At 44.0% G+C, this 16,548-nt stretch overlaps 1 protein-coding gene across 1 annotated transcript in view; it reads right to left on the reverse strand.

Annotated features, from left to right (window-relative positions):
• The window catches only part of SMC1B (structural maintenance of chromosomes 1B), a 63,344-nt gene that overhangs the window by 34,721 nt on the left and 12,075 nt on the right, over positions 1 to 16,548 (reverse strand). The window contains exons 4-8 of the mRNA XM_014606379.3: positions 12,997 to 13,200; positions 10,788 to 11,026; positions 10,105 to 10,363; positions 7,553 to 7,693; positions 5,243 to 5,325 (exon numbers count right to left, since the gene is read on the reverse strand). Of these exons, the coding sequence (XP_014461865.2) occupies positions 5,243 to 5,325; positions 7,553 to 7,693; positions 10,105 to 10,363; positions 10,788 to 11,026; positions 12,997 to 13,200 (926 nt within the window). The remainder of the gene's footprint in view (positions 1 to 5,242; positions 5,326 to 7,552; positions 7,694 to 10,104; positions 10,364 to 10,787; positions 11,027 to 12,996; positions 13,201 to 16,548) is intronic.

The raw sequence follows: 16,548 nt of genomic DNA on the forward strand, positions 1-16,548 counted from the left end.
CACTGGCATGGCTGTTTGAGCACTCATGGTGCTCAGGTCAGGGCCCGGAGGACTGGAAAAGGGCCAAAGTGGTCCCTATTTTCAAGGAGGGGAGGAATGAGGATCCAAGTAATTAAAGGCCAGTCAGTCTCACCTCCATCCTTCAAAAGGTCTTGGAAAAGATTATGAAGGATCATATTTGCAGGAGTCCAGCACAAAAAATAATGCAGCAGGGAAACCAGCATGGATTTGTAGCAGGTAGAACATGCCTGACCAATCTGGTTTCGTTTTATGACAGGGTTACACAATGCTTAGATGTGGGAGTAGAGGTGGATGTCGTTTTCTTGGACTTTAGGAAGGCCTTTAATACGGTATCTCATCCTATTCTCAGAAATAAATTAAGAGGCTGTGACATAGATGTTTACATGGTCCAGTGGGTGGCAAACTGGCTTAGCAGTCGCACCCACAGAGTGGTAGTAGACGGGTTGGTATCAACCTGGAAGCATGTGGGTAGTGGGGTCCTGCAGGGTTCAGCCCTTGGACCTGTACTCTTCAATATCTTCAACAGTGACTTGGATGTGGGTGTGAAGTGTACTCTGTCCAAGTCTGTGGATGATACTAAATTGTGGGGTGAAATGCACACTCTGGAGGGTAGGAAACGACTGCCGGGAGACCTGGACAGGTTAGAAAAGTGGGCAGTACACAATAGGATGCAGTACAACAAGGACAAGTGCAGAGTGCTGCACATAGGGCGCAAAAATATCCAGCACACCTACTGGCTGGGACGTGAGCCTCTCAGCATCACAGAAGTGGAAAGGGATCTTGGAGTCATTGTGGACTCCAAGATGAACATGGGTCATCAGTGTGATGAAATCATCAGCAAAGCTAACTGCACTTTATCATGCATCAGCAGATGCATGACAAATACATCCAAGGAGGTGATACCTTCCCTCTATGCGGCATGGGTCAGTTGGAGTACTGTGTCCAGTTTTGGGCACCGTACTTCAAGAAGGATGTTGACAGACTCGACAGGGTCCAGAGGAGGGCCACTCATGGTTAGGGGCCTACAGGACAAACTCTATGAGGAGAGACTGAGGGACCTGGACCTCTTCAGCCTCCGCAAGAGAAGGCTGAGAGGTGATCTTGAGGCCACCTACAAATTCTTTAGGGGGATGCAACAAGGGATCGGAGATGCTCTGTTCACCAGGGCACCTCTTGGGGTAACAAGGAACAATGGTCACAAACTGACAGAGAGCAGATTTAGGCTAGATATCAGGAAAACCTTCTTCATGGTAAGAGTGGCCATAATTTGGAATGGGCTTCTAAGGGAGGTAGTGCTCTCCTCTACCTTAGGGGTCTTTAAGAGAAGGCTGGATAGGCATCTGCCTGGGGTCATCTGACCCCAGCACTCTTTCTTGCCTAAGCAGGGGGTTGGACTCAATGATCTGTTGAAGTTCCTTCTGACCCAAGCATCTATGAATCACTGATTCCACCCATAAAATGTACAAACCAGCATAGCTTGGCCAGATTGAAAGTAATATGTGCCAAGTAAGACTGGTTCATGTTACTTCATATACTCAGAGGAGAAAATGGTGAAGGAGAAGAGGAAGAGACATGGACTAGAAACTAAGCTGTGATTCTAGAAACTAAGCTGTGATTCTAAATCACAATCCAGTTTATTTCTACAAAAGCACTACAAAGCTATTTTAGCCTCTTACTCAGAGCTTGTGGATCACTGGGCTAAAACTAGAATGCTAGTGTGCTTCAGATTTGAACGTCTTGTTTGGCAGTAAATCCCAGACCTGACAGACAGGTCCACTGTCCCACATTAAGTATCAGTGAAGTATCACTGGAGGATATTCAAGCAGGGGTCATCCAGATGCAGTGGCAACGCATAGGGGGTGCACGTGCACCCCCTAGGAGTGCTGGTGCACCCCCTGACCCACCACGCTCGCTGCTTAGGCGACAGGCGGGGGGGCAGGCAGGAGCACTGGTGCCCCCCTACAAGTGCCAGCCAGGGAGTGGAGTGCCACGGTGCTCCCAGAAGCGGGCGCAGCCACTTCTGGAAGTGGCTGCAGTGATTGGCTGTCTCATGATCAGCTGTGGGGACCCCCCCCCCGCCCCAGCTGGCAGGATCAGCCATGGGAGCCCCCCTTCCCCATCAGCAACATTGGCTGCACAGGAACACCTCCCCCCAGTCGCTGGGGGGGCATGTGCCCCCCCTGACTAAGGTGGCACTAGTTGCCCATGTCTGGATGAGTACCAATGCCCCAAGACAATTGCAGGGGGACAGAAAACTTGAGAAGACTAGGGGTGAACTCAGCTGTTTTTATGGGAATGCCCGAAGCATGTGCGATAAACAGGACAAACTGGCTCTCCTTCTGGCAGATGAGGAATTTGACTTCATTGAGCTGACAGAGACCTAATGTAACAATATATACGGTTGGGCAGTGGATATTGATGGCTATAGGCTCTACAGGAAGGACTGGGTTGAGAAGAAGGGTGGAGGGATAGCCCTCTTTGTGAAAGAGCAATACCCATCCCTGCAGATTACATTTGATTGTACAGAGAGGCCCCTTGAGACCCTTTGGGTCAAGATACAAGGGGGCTCAGGAGAAGGGGACCTGATGGTGGGTGTCTACTATAGGCCTCCCTACCAAGATGAGAAAAGCAACCAGGCATTCTCTAGGGAACTGACCGAGACAGCCAGCACTAAAGACTTGATAGTTATGTGTGACTTCAACTACTCTGACATCTGTTGGGAAGACCATTCAGACAGCTCCAGTACATCAACCAACTTCTTGGCAGCTATAGACAACCTGTTCTTGACACAGACTGTGGAGGGACTGACTAGGGGTAATGCTACTCTGGACTTGGTGGTGACCAAAGGGAAAGACATGGTAAGCAACCTGAAGACTGGATGTACTCTGGGCAACAGTGATCATGATCTAATCAGATTCACCATCCACCGAAAGACTGGGAATTCTGCTAGCAGAACAAAAGTCCTAGAGTCAGAAGGGCAGATTTCTGTAAACTCAAGAGTCTAGTTAGAAAGGCCCTTTGTGACCAGCAACTGGACGATTTGGGAGTTCAGGAACAGTGGTCCTTCCTTAAGGAGGCGATTCTCATTGCTCAAAAAGAGGCCATCCCCATGCGGTCAAAAACAGGGAAAGGGGCCAAGAGACCCACTTGGCTCAACCAGGACATTAGAGAACTTCTCAAAAAGAAAAAAAGAAGCGTACATGAAATGGAAAAATGGTGCATCCAGAGAGGAATACGCACATACAGCCAGGGTCTGCAGGTATGAGACAAGGAAAGCCAAGGCATGCATAGAGATCAAGCTGGCAACTGAATTAAAAGACAACAAAAAGTCCTTTTATAGTACATAGGGAGCAAGAAACAAATCAAGCTCCACTGTCAGACCCCTACTGAATACGGAGTTGATCCCCGCGAAAAGGCAGAGCTCCTAAATACTTACTTTGCATCATTATGCTTGAAATCAGATGGGAACTCGTCACCTGTCCAGAGGCCCAGAGAATATGAGGAAGACAGCAGTCCACATGAAATCAGTCCCAAACAGGTGAAAATACTTCTAGAATATTTGGACTTTTTCAAGTCTGTTGGGTCAGACGACCTGCATCCAAGAGTCCTGAAAGAACCGGCTGACCTCATAGCGGTGTTCAAAGAGTCATGGAACTCAGGAGTAGTCCCAAACGACTGGAAGAGGGCTAATGTGGTACCCATCTTTAAGGGAAGCGGGATGACCCTGCCAACTATGGATTGGTCAGTCTGACTTTGGTCTTGGGAAAAATCTTCAAAAAAATTGTCAAGGAGGCCATCAACCACAAGCTCATAATTGGCGGGGTATTAAGAAACAACCATCATTGTTTTGTCAAGGGGAGGTCATGCCTAACAAACCTGGTGTCCTTCTATGACCAGGTAACTAACCTACTGGATACGGGACATGTGGTTGACATCATCTACCTAGACTTCAGCAAGGCCTTTGATACTGTGTCCCATGAGATCCTCTCAATTAAGTTGGAGGGTACAGGGCTAGACCAGTCTACAGTGAGGTAGAAGAACCCTCAGCATAACTGTACAATGAGTGGTGATCCACTGGCTGACACTGCATCTGAAAGGGACCTGGGGGTGACAAGTGACCAGAGGATGGATATGAGCTATCAGTGCAATAAAGTAGCCAGCAGGGCAAATATAACTCTGGCATGCATCATCCAATGCATTGCCAGCAGATCCAGAGGTGCTCTTCCCCCTCCATTTGGCATTGGTGAGGCCACAGCTGGAGTACTGTGTCCAGTTTTGGGCACCGCACCTCAAGGAGGTGGGTAAGCTTGAAAGGTTATAGAGGAGGGCCACCCGTATGATCAGGGGCCTGGAGGATAGGCCCTATAAGGAAAGACTCTAGGAACTGGGTTTATTCACTCTAAGAGAAGACTAAGAAGTGACTTGACAGCCGCCTACAAGTATGTCAAGGGTGAACACCAAGATCTAAGGGAGCAACTCTTCAGAAAGGCACCGCTTGGGAGGACAAGGACCAATGGGCACAAGCTAATTGAAGAAAAATTTAGGCTGGACAGATGGAAAAACTTCTTTTTCATAAGGGTACCTAGAATCTGGAACACACTCCCAGCAGAGGTGGTGCAGTCGCCATCCCTGAAGGTGTTCAAAAGGAGGCTGGACAAGCACCTCGTTGAGCTCGTTTGAGCCCAACTACCTCCTGCCCATGGCAGGGGACTGAACTTGGTAATCTTACGGGTCCCTGCCAGACCTACTATTCTATGATTCTGTCCAAATTAACGCTTTGCCTTGGAACAGTTATGGCTAGTTTGAAGTAACTGTCATTTAAGTTGTGTGTGTAAATGACTGTACCTTCCCTGTTTTGATACAAATCAAATCTCTAATCAGTTCTGGATTAAATTGGTTGCTGTTTATTTTTATGGACTATTATCTAGTTTGTACTGAGGACACCTTCCTTGTGTATGTATACATATAACATAGGGGAAGCAATTATCTGAAATGTCTAAAAATAGAATCGTTGAGGAATTCTTGCTTGTGACACATTTAAATAATCAGATATACTGGAAAATTAAATCAAAGTCAACAGCATTTAAATCAAACCGAACAATATTATTTTGGTAAAAGATAGATCTTGCCAAAAATTATAGGCAGCTACCTGAATAACATCTGGAATGATAAAGTCACAACTGAAACTTATTTTAAAGAATGACAGCAACAAAACACCTACGTGCATGCTTTGGTATACTCCTCCAACTTTTCTATTCTTTTTTTGTGATCTTCTATCTGTTCCTCAACTTGTTTTATACTTTCCTAAACAAACAAAAAGAATATAATATGAAAATATTAAGTAACTCTAAAATAAATTTGCTAATGGCTGTAAGCATTTAATGTGTGGTATTGAGATTTAGTGGTGGCTAACCCTGGCTTCAATGCATATTTTATTACCAAGTCACAGCATATCACTTTGAGTATTTAGTGAACAGTGACGTGAAATGAATCTATCAAGAAAAAAATGACAGTATGTTTTCAATATCCTGACACTATTCAAACAGATTCTTCAAAGTGAAGGGATCTTGACATTTCATAACCACCACTTAAGCAATGAAGAAATACTTTTATAAATATTTCCAATTTTTAAAACCATGTCCCTCCACAGATTTTGCAATTCAACCTCACAGCATTGTATTCACGAACAGAAAAGAGCAAGTAAAATAACCAGTCTTTTAATAGTGTTCCATCTGACAGTATACTAAAGTGCATGATGTATGATGAAGTGAAAATTATATTTATATTCTCACTTTCTTATTCTTACTTTAATGTTTTATTTTTAACTTTGTGCTCCAAAAAGTTATTTGAAAATATTAAAATACTTAGTATAAAAATCCCATAAACTATCAGCTAAAATTAGATCTAATTGACATTTCTTATTGTTTTTACAGAAAATATGTTCCCAACTGAAATGAACCATGCTGTTTTGATTTAAGGTAGTGCCCCCTCCTCCCCCCCCCCAAAAAAAAAATGCTGCTGCCTTCTGTTTATATTGTACAGGATGACAGACTCTCAAAGCTCAGAACAGTTTGAAGACCTAGAATAATTAGTTTAATTTTATGACAATTATTTTAATTGTACTTTTTATTCAAGAACATAGCTGTCTAACTTTTGAGTAGCCAGGGGCCACACACCACAGTAGTCATAGGCCCCAGGCTGCACATCATGTGGGTTCTCCAGGACCCTCACTGCATGGGCAAGACAGTCGTCCCACTGCACTGACAGTGTAAGAACCTCCCCCTCCCCACAGCCCACAGCAGGAACCATCCTTTTCTACGTTGCACAGGCAGCAAGTTCACTGAGACCCCTGGCTCAAGAGATCCCAGTCATCACAGCAGCAAAAACAATGGAGGGGAGTAGCAGCTGGGCAGGAAACCCCTCAAGGGATGGATGTGGCCTGTGGGCCACCATTTGGAAGCCTTGCTCTGGAGTATTACCATGTGTCTTTTCTCCTTCAAAAGCAGAAATGGATTCTATCTTCGAACATTCAGACATAGGTTCATAGAAGTTGTCCACACTTTCAATTTTCCTCATTTTTTCTCCACCAAGTAAAACAGACCAGGTCAGAACTACAAAAAAGTGGGGCAGCAGCAAAGGACTGCAGCATCTGGATATATATACTAAAAAAAAAATGCCTAGTGAGTAGCCTAGTACAATACCCCTCACCTCTGAGAGATAGCTTTGAAATGCTCTGCTCAAAAAAAGGCATCAAAACAGGACGCCAAATCTAGTGAGCTAAAGAACTTAAGAGATACAAGTACATAATTGGAAAACCTACCACTGTGCCATAAGTGCAGCCCTAGACCAACAAGCCCTTAATTACCTTCAGGATTGGGACCAGCTAACTGATAGACTGGATTTTCCAAGATGATATGTTTGTTTTCTTTGCAAAGCAAATTAGCTTGGGTGTAGTAAGCAGATGTCCTGAGTGACTATACATGTGCTCTGACATGTTCTAATTAGAATGCTCTAACATAGCCGCAATGTCACATGTATAAGCCCCTGTGGATTTAAAATTGGTCACTGGGGCACTTTAACTGAAGTTCATCAAATGAGCTTTAATTAAAGTGTCCTGTTGCCATTTTTAAACATGTGGGGACTTAATATGTGTCACACTGGGGTTTTAATTACAGCAGCTCTCCAGGAACCGCTTTAATTAAAACGCCCACCCTCCACTCCCAAGCATGTATATAGGCAGCCACTGCTTCTAGTTCTGGAGCTGGCACACACAGAGCTATCTCATGGTATCTGTGAGGAGCTGGTTTGCACTGTATAGCCACACCTGCAAGATTAAATAAGAACAAAGAAACATTCCATACCTTCTGTAGGTGTATCAGAAAAGAAGTATAGATATTTGTATTATATTTAGATGCTTTGCAAAAATACGATTATATAAAGAATTTAGACTGGAAGGGGAGAGGAAGGACAGAGAAAGGACAACAGGGTTTTTTTTCCCCCGGTAAAATTAATTCCACTTTGGTTAAAGTACCTCAATTTCTTTTTGCTTCCTCTGGTCAAGTGCCATTTTTTCTTGATCTGCTTTCTGTTCCCACTGAAGTTTTTCTAACTGCTGCATCAGTGTAGCTACTTTCTTTCTTACTAGTTCTTTTAGCTGTTTATACCGATCCAGCTGTACAAATGGCATTAAAGATTAATAACTTACTCCATTAAACATAAAGTCTCATTACATTTTGTTCTCGATTAGCAAGTAAATAGCCTTAGTAATTGGATAGTCTGAATCCTTGATAAGTCAAGTATGAACACTCAAATCTAATGACAAATGGAATTCAAATCTTAGTCTTTAGTTTTCGCCTTCTGTCTAAAGGGCTTTTTTAACGTTAAGTCATTAGAATACAGCTTTTTAAAATGTTTGCAGGACAGGAAAAGGCCCAGATATCATCTAGTGTGTGATGCTCAAAAATTTGGAAAGTTTTAAGTACAGCATGATTATTTTAGTAAAACAGCTTAAACAGCTAAATAAGATTTTTGGGCAACCTTGTAAATTACACCAAGTGCTTAACATTTTTTTTTATTAGACTGGACTAGGAAATTTTCCTGGTAAGTGGGGAAAAAAAAAAAGTACCTCACCCATCAGGTTCTGTGGAACTTAAGTGTTAATTGAATAAAAGAAATAAAGAACAAAGAATGCATGTACATACACAAAGCATACAGATAAGGTGCCAAACATGAACTCAGTGCAAAATGACTGGTGTGCTTTCCTCCCAAAACAGCCTAAAATAAGATGTGAACTACCTCAATTTCAAATTGTATCCACAGCAGCTGGGTACTGCTGTGGGGAGTTGTTTTGGTGAACATTAAAGAAGACTTTTCACTATTGTTTAAAATGGATCTGGTTTACACTCAGAAAGGTGTATGCTGTCTCCAACACTCTCAAAAGTGTGTTATCTTTGAATACACTCTTAGTTTTACAGGCGACCCCTGCTTAGTACTCTTAATTGGTTCCTGAAAAAATGAGAATTAAGTGAAACAAGTGTTAAGTGAAACTGAAAGTATTTGACGGCCCAAGATGGTGACCACAATTGTTTTTAATGACCCAAGATGGTGACCGTCAGCATTATAATGAAACTTGCTGAGCGCTAAGTGAAATCAGGTATCAATTTTAAATGAGCGTTATAGTGAAATAACAGTAAGCGAAACAGAGTTAAGCAGGGGTTGCCTGTACTCTCCAAAACTTCTCTATGACTGGCACTTCTTGGAAGCTTGAATTATCCCCTTTCTTAAAAGTGCTAGCACTCACTGGTTTATATTTTTGTGAGCAATTTACTGGATAATTTCCTCCTGCTTTACAGTAACAAGATGACATATGTTAAACAAGGTCTAGATACCAGTTTCTTTTTCCTTTTGGTTCCTTTAGTTCTTTTTATAATTTACCCCAGGAGTTTGCTGGCTTAAAAGTAAATAAACAAAAGTCCAAACACACATGGTTAACAGCTCTCTTTCCTCTTCTGCATTAAGGGAGAACAAGGACCTTAACATTAAAGAAAAATCTGGGTATGTTGTCTCACTCATAGAGCTTCATGCTATAAGTCATAAATATTGAAAAGGAAATTACAAGTGATTTTTCCCACAAAGACAGAGGTGTCAAGTAACATTCCCTCTAAGGACTAGCGGTCCATGAGTGTGGCGCTTCAGTGTGGCATGGGAGACTTACCAAAGATAAGCTCTTCATTCCTCATCCAGGGTAGGCAGCAGGGGCTAGGGCTTGGGAACTAGGGACTTGGGGGGGGGCTTTGGGGCTGGGACTGGGGGCTGGGGCCTGGCACAGGCTCCGCCAGCTCCAGGACACTGCTCCACTCCTCCACTTCGCCTCAGGGAGCAAGGAGGCACATGGTGTCAGGGCCAGGGAGTAGAGCACTTCCCCAGAGCCGGCAGAGCCCACAGAGCAGTTCCCTGGAGCCAGCGGACCCTCACTTGGGGCAGGCAGCGGCTCCTCCCTGAGGTGAGGCAAGGCAGAGATGGAGGCTGGGGGCTGGCACAGGCTCTGCCGGCTCCGGAGAACTGCTCTGCGGGCTCCACCGGCTCCAAGGAAGTGCTCCACTCCCCAGCCCTGACACCACATGCCTCCTCGCTCCCCGAGGCAAAGCAGGGGAGCAGAGCATTTCCCTGGAGCCAGCGGAGCCTGCGCCAAGCTCCTGCCCCTGCCTCGGGGAGGAGCTTACCTTCTGTAAGTGTCCCACGCCACAGCCTAACTCCTATCCTGGTGGGTTGTGTGGTCTATAAAAGTCTGTGCGCGGCCAGCCTTTTACTTGTGCGTGGCCATGCATGTGTGCACCTTAGAGGGAACCTTGGTATCAAGTATTTTAAGTCCAAAAAGATTCTATAATTCCCAATTTCTAAAGACAATAGTGTAAGAAGTGCAAGAAAAGGGAGAATAGCGTTATTTTTCTCATCTTACTAATTGAATATTTTTTTTCTTATTTGCAGTTTAATCTATAGATCCCTTTCCAAAGAACAGATGAAACTGTGGCCCCTTTCAAGTCAATGAGAAGAGTCCTTGCTTTTCTGCCCTACAAAAATCACCTGACTTTCTTCCAGTTCAATATCTGTTCCTCTTTGTACCATCTCTTCCTCAACTTTCTTTTTAAATGTTGCCCATGCTGTCTCAATATCAGCCAGCTCTATCTCCATTTCTTGTATGCCTTGCTTTTGTGCACCATACTGTTTCTCGTTGTCCTTCAAGCATTTCTTAGCCATATCTACTTTTTTGATTTGGTGAGAAGTATTTTCCTTTGCTTTAATGTATCGGGGCCTCTTCTGAGACAAGGATGCTTCCACAGTTCTTAAAAAAAAAACATATTTGCAATTTTATGTTTTAGAAAAATTAAGAAATGCAGTCTGGCAGAAGACAGAAGAATGTTTCTTTTTTTTCTAAATCACATTTCTACTATGACAAACCATATAACATTTCAGCCTAAAAGGTTTTGACTCAAACTTGAAGCTAGATGTGTAAAATTGAAGTGAAGCATAATGCTACTGGTTTGAACACCTTCACTCTTATAGTACAGACCAAAAAAAATAGTGACAAATCAATCCACTGAAACAGAGGGTGAACTCCTAATTCCACTAGTCTGTAGCAACATTTAACTCAGCTAAGATTTCACCATTCTCTTTAAGAAGAAGTATATTCTGAAGAATGGCTTACAATGTAAACTAACTTAAAGACTGAATTCTGTACAATTACAGGAACTACGTGGGAAACTTACTTCATTTTTTTTTCTATGCTCTGCTGGTCTCTATTTAGTATACCACATACTTTTTTCTTGGCTTTAAAGGTATCTTCAGCATTAGAAAGGGAGTCTTTCTTGCTACGTATCTCCGTATTCTTTTCATCCAATTTATTCTGCAGAAATTCAATTTTTTTCTCATTGTGATAAAGTTGGAAGAGCTGCAGTTGTATCCTGTTTTCTTTCAGCTCTCCAAGCAGCATCTGGTAACGCTCTGCCTATCAACAGTAACATTTTAGTTGTAGTTTAAAAAAAAAAATGGTTTGGATCAGTAATGGTCTGATCTCAGGCTCAACGTTAAGTGGTGTACTGGTACTCGTGATTTCACTAATATGGCTTAATCGCAAAACTCAGCTGTAAAGTTCTGTAGAGTTACTATAACCTTTGCCAGACCTGAACTGTCATTTCTTTATTTTTTTTATTAAATATTTGCATAATTCATCTTGTAAATCTAAACTATGCATTCTACCCTAATTCATGTTAAATATTATGAAAAATGGTCACTCAAAACTGTTCTTCCTTATTTATGTTTTCAGAAAACACATTTTACAGTACAGTATTACTGAACTCTCAACAGAAAAGGTGAACAGGAGAAATTAACTCAGTTTCCAAAAGTTCAGAACATTCCAGGCACTTGAATATGGTTTACTAAGGTTGAATAGCAAGTTGTAGGATTAGACCCTCTGGGCTTTTATATATGCTCCGGGAGGTCGGGGAGGAGAAAGCACTTAAATTAGAGTGGCTCTGAGAGCTGCTCTAATTAAAGTGCCTGAAGCATCACATGTATCGGCATACCTGCGCCAAAAAATGGTGACAGGGGTGTGTTAACTGAAGCTTATCAAATGAGCTTTAGTTAAAGTGCCCCCACCACCATTTTCAGCGGTTGGACGCTGATGCACATGATGCTGGAGTCTGCTGCAGCGTAGCAATTACCATGCATCAGCAGACCTGATTAATAGAGCCTGCTCTGACGTGCCGCAATTACAACACGTCAGAGCAGCCTCGATACCGTGGGTGACTGGTGCCGCCTTAGTCAGGTCCTTAGACCAGTTCCACCAACTGGGGTGGGGTGCCCCCCATGGCCAATACCACCAACCAGAGGGGGGATCCCCCTGTGGCAGATCTCGCTGCCCGGGGGAAAATCACACAGCCAATCCCACGATAGCTGATCGCTGCGGCTGATTGCTGCAGCTGCTTCTGGGAGTGGCTGCGGCTGCTTCTGGGAGTGGCTGGAGCGATCAGTCAGTGCTTGCAGGGGGGGCACTGGTGCTCCCCCCTGCCCCTCCTGCCCATCGCCTAAGTAATGACTGCAGCTGGTCAGGGGGCAAACCGGCTCTCTCAAGGGGTGCACATGGACCCCCTGTGCACCACCACTGCTCAATATGCATGTATAGGCGCCCTCTAAGACCAAGGTTATTTGGACACAAAATTTTTTCTTACACTTTTAAACATTTTGCCCAATAATAAATTATTATATTGCCCCTTCAAAAGTATATCACACCATGACCAAATAAAAGTCACACATATATAGAAATTCAACATCATTAACACATATTGGGTGTGTAATCACACATGTGATTAATGCCCATTAATAAACTCTGGAGCATACTGCTCCAGAATTAATTCATGCACAGCATGTAGAGCCTGACTGAAGTAGCCCAGGCTGGCAGCATCCCCACTAAGATTGGGCTCCATGTGCCACGGAGGAGCTGGCTGGGGCACAAGGGTGCTTCAGCACGAGGGCTTCCTGCCAGCTGGCCTCACACTGAAGCAGCCTGTGTCCCAGCCAACTGCAGCAGCATCTACATGAGTGCTGCTGTACATGAAAAAACTCCATAGTAGTTTTGTGCGGAGCTTATTAGTTTTGTGTGTCCTAATAGGGGCACATGTGTAGATGCCAGTAAACGTCTCGTGTAGATGCATCCACTGGCTCACTGTCTCACAGGCTTTCCTTGCTCAGATTTGTTTTTTTGGTTAACTATTTCAGATTACATAAGTCATTCAGAAATTTAAGGCAAAAATTCTAGTTAAAAGATACGAGATCAAGGGCCACCATTTTTTATAGGGGAAAAAAGGGAAAAAATTATTACAGACATTGGACCTAAATTCTAAAAACTATTACTTATCTTGAAACTGTATTGTGTACTATATGAGTTTATATCTTAAATATGAAATTTTTTGGAGTTACCTCCTCATTTTCTAACTTTGCATGCTTGCGTTCAGCTGCTGCATTTTTTTTCTGGTTAAAATTAAACTGTGTGTCCTGGTCTGCCTGCTGCATTTTCTTCTTCTTTTTCTCATATTCCTCAGTCAGCCCCCGTGAATTACTAATTTGTTCAAAAAGTTGAGTTCTTTCTTTGGGTTTCTTCATTGCAATCGACTCTACTTCTCCCTAAAATGGAGTTGCAAACACGTAGTGCTATGAATCACAGCATCACAGATCGCTCTACTGTGCAGTGATTGAATGATTAATACTTGCTGCTATTTTCATCAACTCAGTATCTTGCTTCCATAGTATTCTACAAACTTGAATAACTTTGCAATCATGGAGACTTAAAATTCCACTGAAACCCAAGTTTGACACTCAGATATCTTTTACAAAACAGTGGAATTCTAACATCATGTATCTTCTGAACACCAGAACCAGAAAAAAAAACAAAACTGGAAATTACAATAGAAATATCAGTATTCAAAATATACAATTTATATAATTCAAACATTTTTTCTTATTATATAGGCTACAACTTAACCGGGATCTTGATAAGGTATTATCACCAATGCAAATAAATAAATAAATAAATAAATAAATAAATCAGTATTATGCCACATTTATTTCAAGTGTATTAACATAAATGTAGGGCAAGCTTTTCAAGTAAAAATTTACTGTGTTTGCTTTTATAATGCATATTTTCAGTTCCAACTAGTATTATGATTAAAAGGATATTAGAATTAGGATACAGTTTTTCTTCTTTATGGCACCAAATCAAATCTATCATACTCTTAAATAGCCTCTGATTGTTCTTTAAAATTGTAGAAAATAAGGGCTGGAAGGGACCTCAGGAGGTCACCTAGTTCAACCCCGTTTGGAGTAGGACGATCCCCAACTATACCATCCCAGCCGAGGTTTTGTCTAGCCAGGTGTTAAAAACCTCCAAAGATGGAGATTCCACAATCTCTCTGGGTAGCCTGTTCCAGTGCTTTACTACTCTCCTAGTGAGAAAGTATTTTCAAATATATGACCTGAAATTTCCTTGCAGCAACTTGAGACTATTGCAGAAGACTGCATGAAAAGAGTTTAGTCATCTCATTCTATTTCCTACTGGAGAAATGACCATAGATCATCACATCCTCTAAAAAGAATAGCATACTTGCTGGTAGCTTTGAAAGTTGAATTTCTGAACAAACATATAAAATAAACTTGCACCTTAAGAGCAGTGTCTCCACTAGAGTATTTAGGCTCACTAGTAAGGTAGTAGTAAGGTAAGAAACAATGGGCCCCTTGGGACTCGGAGCGGGGGGGCAGCAAAGGCACCAGTCGCAGGGCTCAAGTGCCTATATACTAATGCTAGGAGCATGGGGAACAAGCAGGATGAACTAGCGCTCCTGCTTGCACTAAACACCTATGACTTAGTGGGGCTAACAGAGACTTGGTGGGATTCATCCCATGACTGGGCAGTACATATTGAGGGCTATAGATTGTACAGAAAGGACAGGTTGGGGAAGAAAGGGGGGGGGGGGGGTTGCACTTTATGTCAGTGAGCAATATACATCAACCCTCATCAAGACAGAATCCAAGGTTGAGGAAGTAGAAGGATTGTGGGTTAGGCTACATGGGGGGCAAGGAGAAAGGGATTTGGTGGTAGGGGTCTGCTACAGACCCCCACACCAAGGGGAAGAAATAGATGCGGGGCTCCTGAGGCAACTCTCGGAGACCATAAAAGCTAAAGAGGCGGTAGTCATGGGGGACCTAAACTACCCGGACATCTGCTGGGAGACGCAGACAGCAAGGTCCCATCGCTCACGCAGGTTTCTAACCTGTGTACAGGACCTCCACCTGACACAGGAGGTGCATGGTCCCACTAGGGGGAATGCCATACTGGATCTGGTATTGGCAACAGGGGATGACATGATAAGGGACCTCCAGATCGGTAGCCATTTGGGAGATAGTGATCACCTAATAATAGAATTCAACATAAGACGTCGAGTGGGTAAGGTAACTAGTAGGGTGAAAGTGCTAGACTTTAGGAAAGCTGATCTCAATGCACTCAGGCAATTAGTCAAGGACGCACTGCAGAGTAGGAGATTTGAAGAGATGGAAGCCCAAGAAGGGTGGCTGTGCCTTAAGGAAACGATCCTTCGGGCACAAAGCAAGACGATCCCCGAGCGAGGCAAAAACGGGAAAGGGGCCAGGAGGCTTCCATGGCTGACCAGAGAAATCCAGGGCAGCCTAAGGGCCAAAAGGGGAGCACATAAAAAGTGGAAACAGGGTGAGATCACTAAAGATGAATATACCTCCTCTGCTCGTGCTTGTAGGGAGGCAGTTAGGCGGGCCAAAGCTACCATGGAGCTGAGGATGGCAACCCAAGTAAAAGACAACAAGAAATTGTTTTTTAGATATATTGGGAGTAAAAGGAAGGCCCAGGGAGGAATAGGACCCCTGCTAAATGGGCAGAAACAATTGGTGACAGACAGGGGGGACAAGGCTGAACTCCTCAATGAGTTCTTTGCCTCAGTGTTCCTAAGTGAGGGGCACGACAAGTCTCTCACTGGGGTTGTAGAGAGGCAGCAGCAAGGCGCCAGACTTCCATACGTAGATCCTGAGGTGGTGCAGAGTCACTTGGAAGAACTGGATGCCTTTAAGTCGGCAGGCCCGGATGAGCTCCATCCGAGGGTGCTGAAGGCACTGGCCGACATCACTGCAGAGCCACTGGCGGGAATATTCGAACGCTCGTGGCGCACGGGCCAAGTCCCGGAGGACTGGAAAAGGGCTAACGTGGTCCCCATTTTCAAAAAGGGGAGGAAGGAGGACCCGGGCAACTATAGGCCAGTCAGTCTCACCTCCATCCTTGGTAAAGCCTTTGAAAAAATTATCAAGGCTCACATTTGTGAAAGCCCGGCAGGGCAGATTATGCTGAGGGGAAACCAGCACGGGTTTGTGGCGGGCAGATCGTGCCTGACCAATCTAGTCTCTTTCTATGACCAGGTTACAAAACGCCTGGACACAGGAGGAGGGGTGGATGTCGTATACTTAGACTTCAGGAAGGCCTTCGATACGGTATCCCACCCCATACTGGTGAACAAATTAAGAGGCTGTGACTTGGATGACTACACAGTCCGGTGGGTGGCGAATTGGCTAGAGGGTCGCACCCAAAGAGTCGTGGTGGATGGGTCGGTCTCGACCTGGAAGGGTGTGGGCAGTGGGGTCCCGCAAGGCTCGGTCCTTGGACCGATACTCTTTAATGTCTTCATCAGTGACTTGGACGAGGGAGTCAAATGTACTCTGTCCAAGTTTGCAGATGACACAAAGCTATGGGGAGAGGTGGACACACCAGAGGGCAGGGAACAGCTGCAGGCAGACCTGGATAGGTTGGACAAGTGGGCAGAAAACAACAGAATGCAGTTCAACAAGGAGAAATGCAAAGTGCTGCACCTAGGGAGGAAGAATGTCCAGCACACCTACAGCCTAGGGAATGACCTGCTGGGTGGCACAGAGGTGGAAAGTCCTAGTGGACTCCAAGAT

This window comes from Alligator mississippiensis, chromosome 4 (genome assembly GCF_030867095.1).
Source record: "Alligator mississippiensis isolate rAllMis1 chromosome 4, rAllMis1, whole genome shotgun sequence".
In the NCBI taxonomy this organism is placed as follows: domain Eukaryota; kingdom Metazoa; phylum Chordata; order Crocodylia; family Alligatoridae; genus Alligator; species Alligator mississippiensis.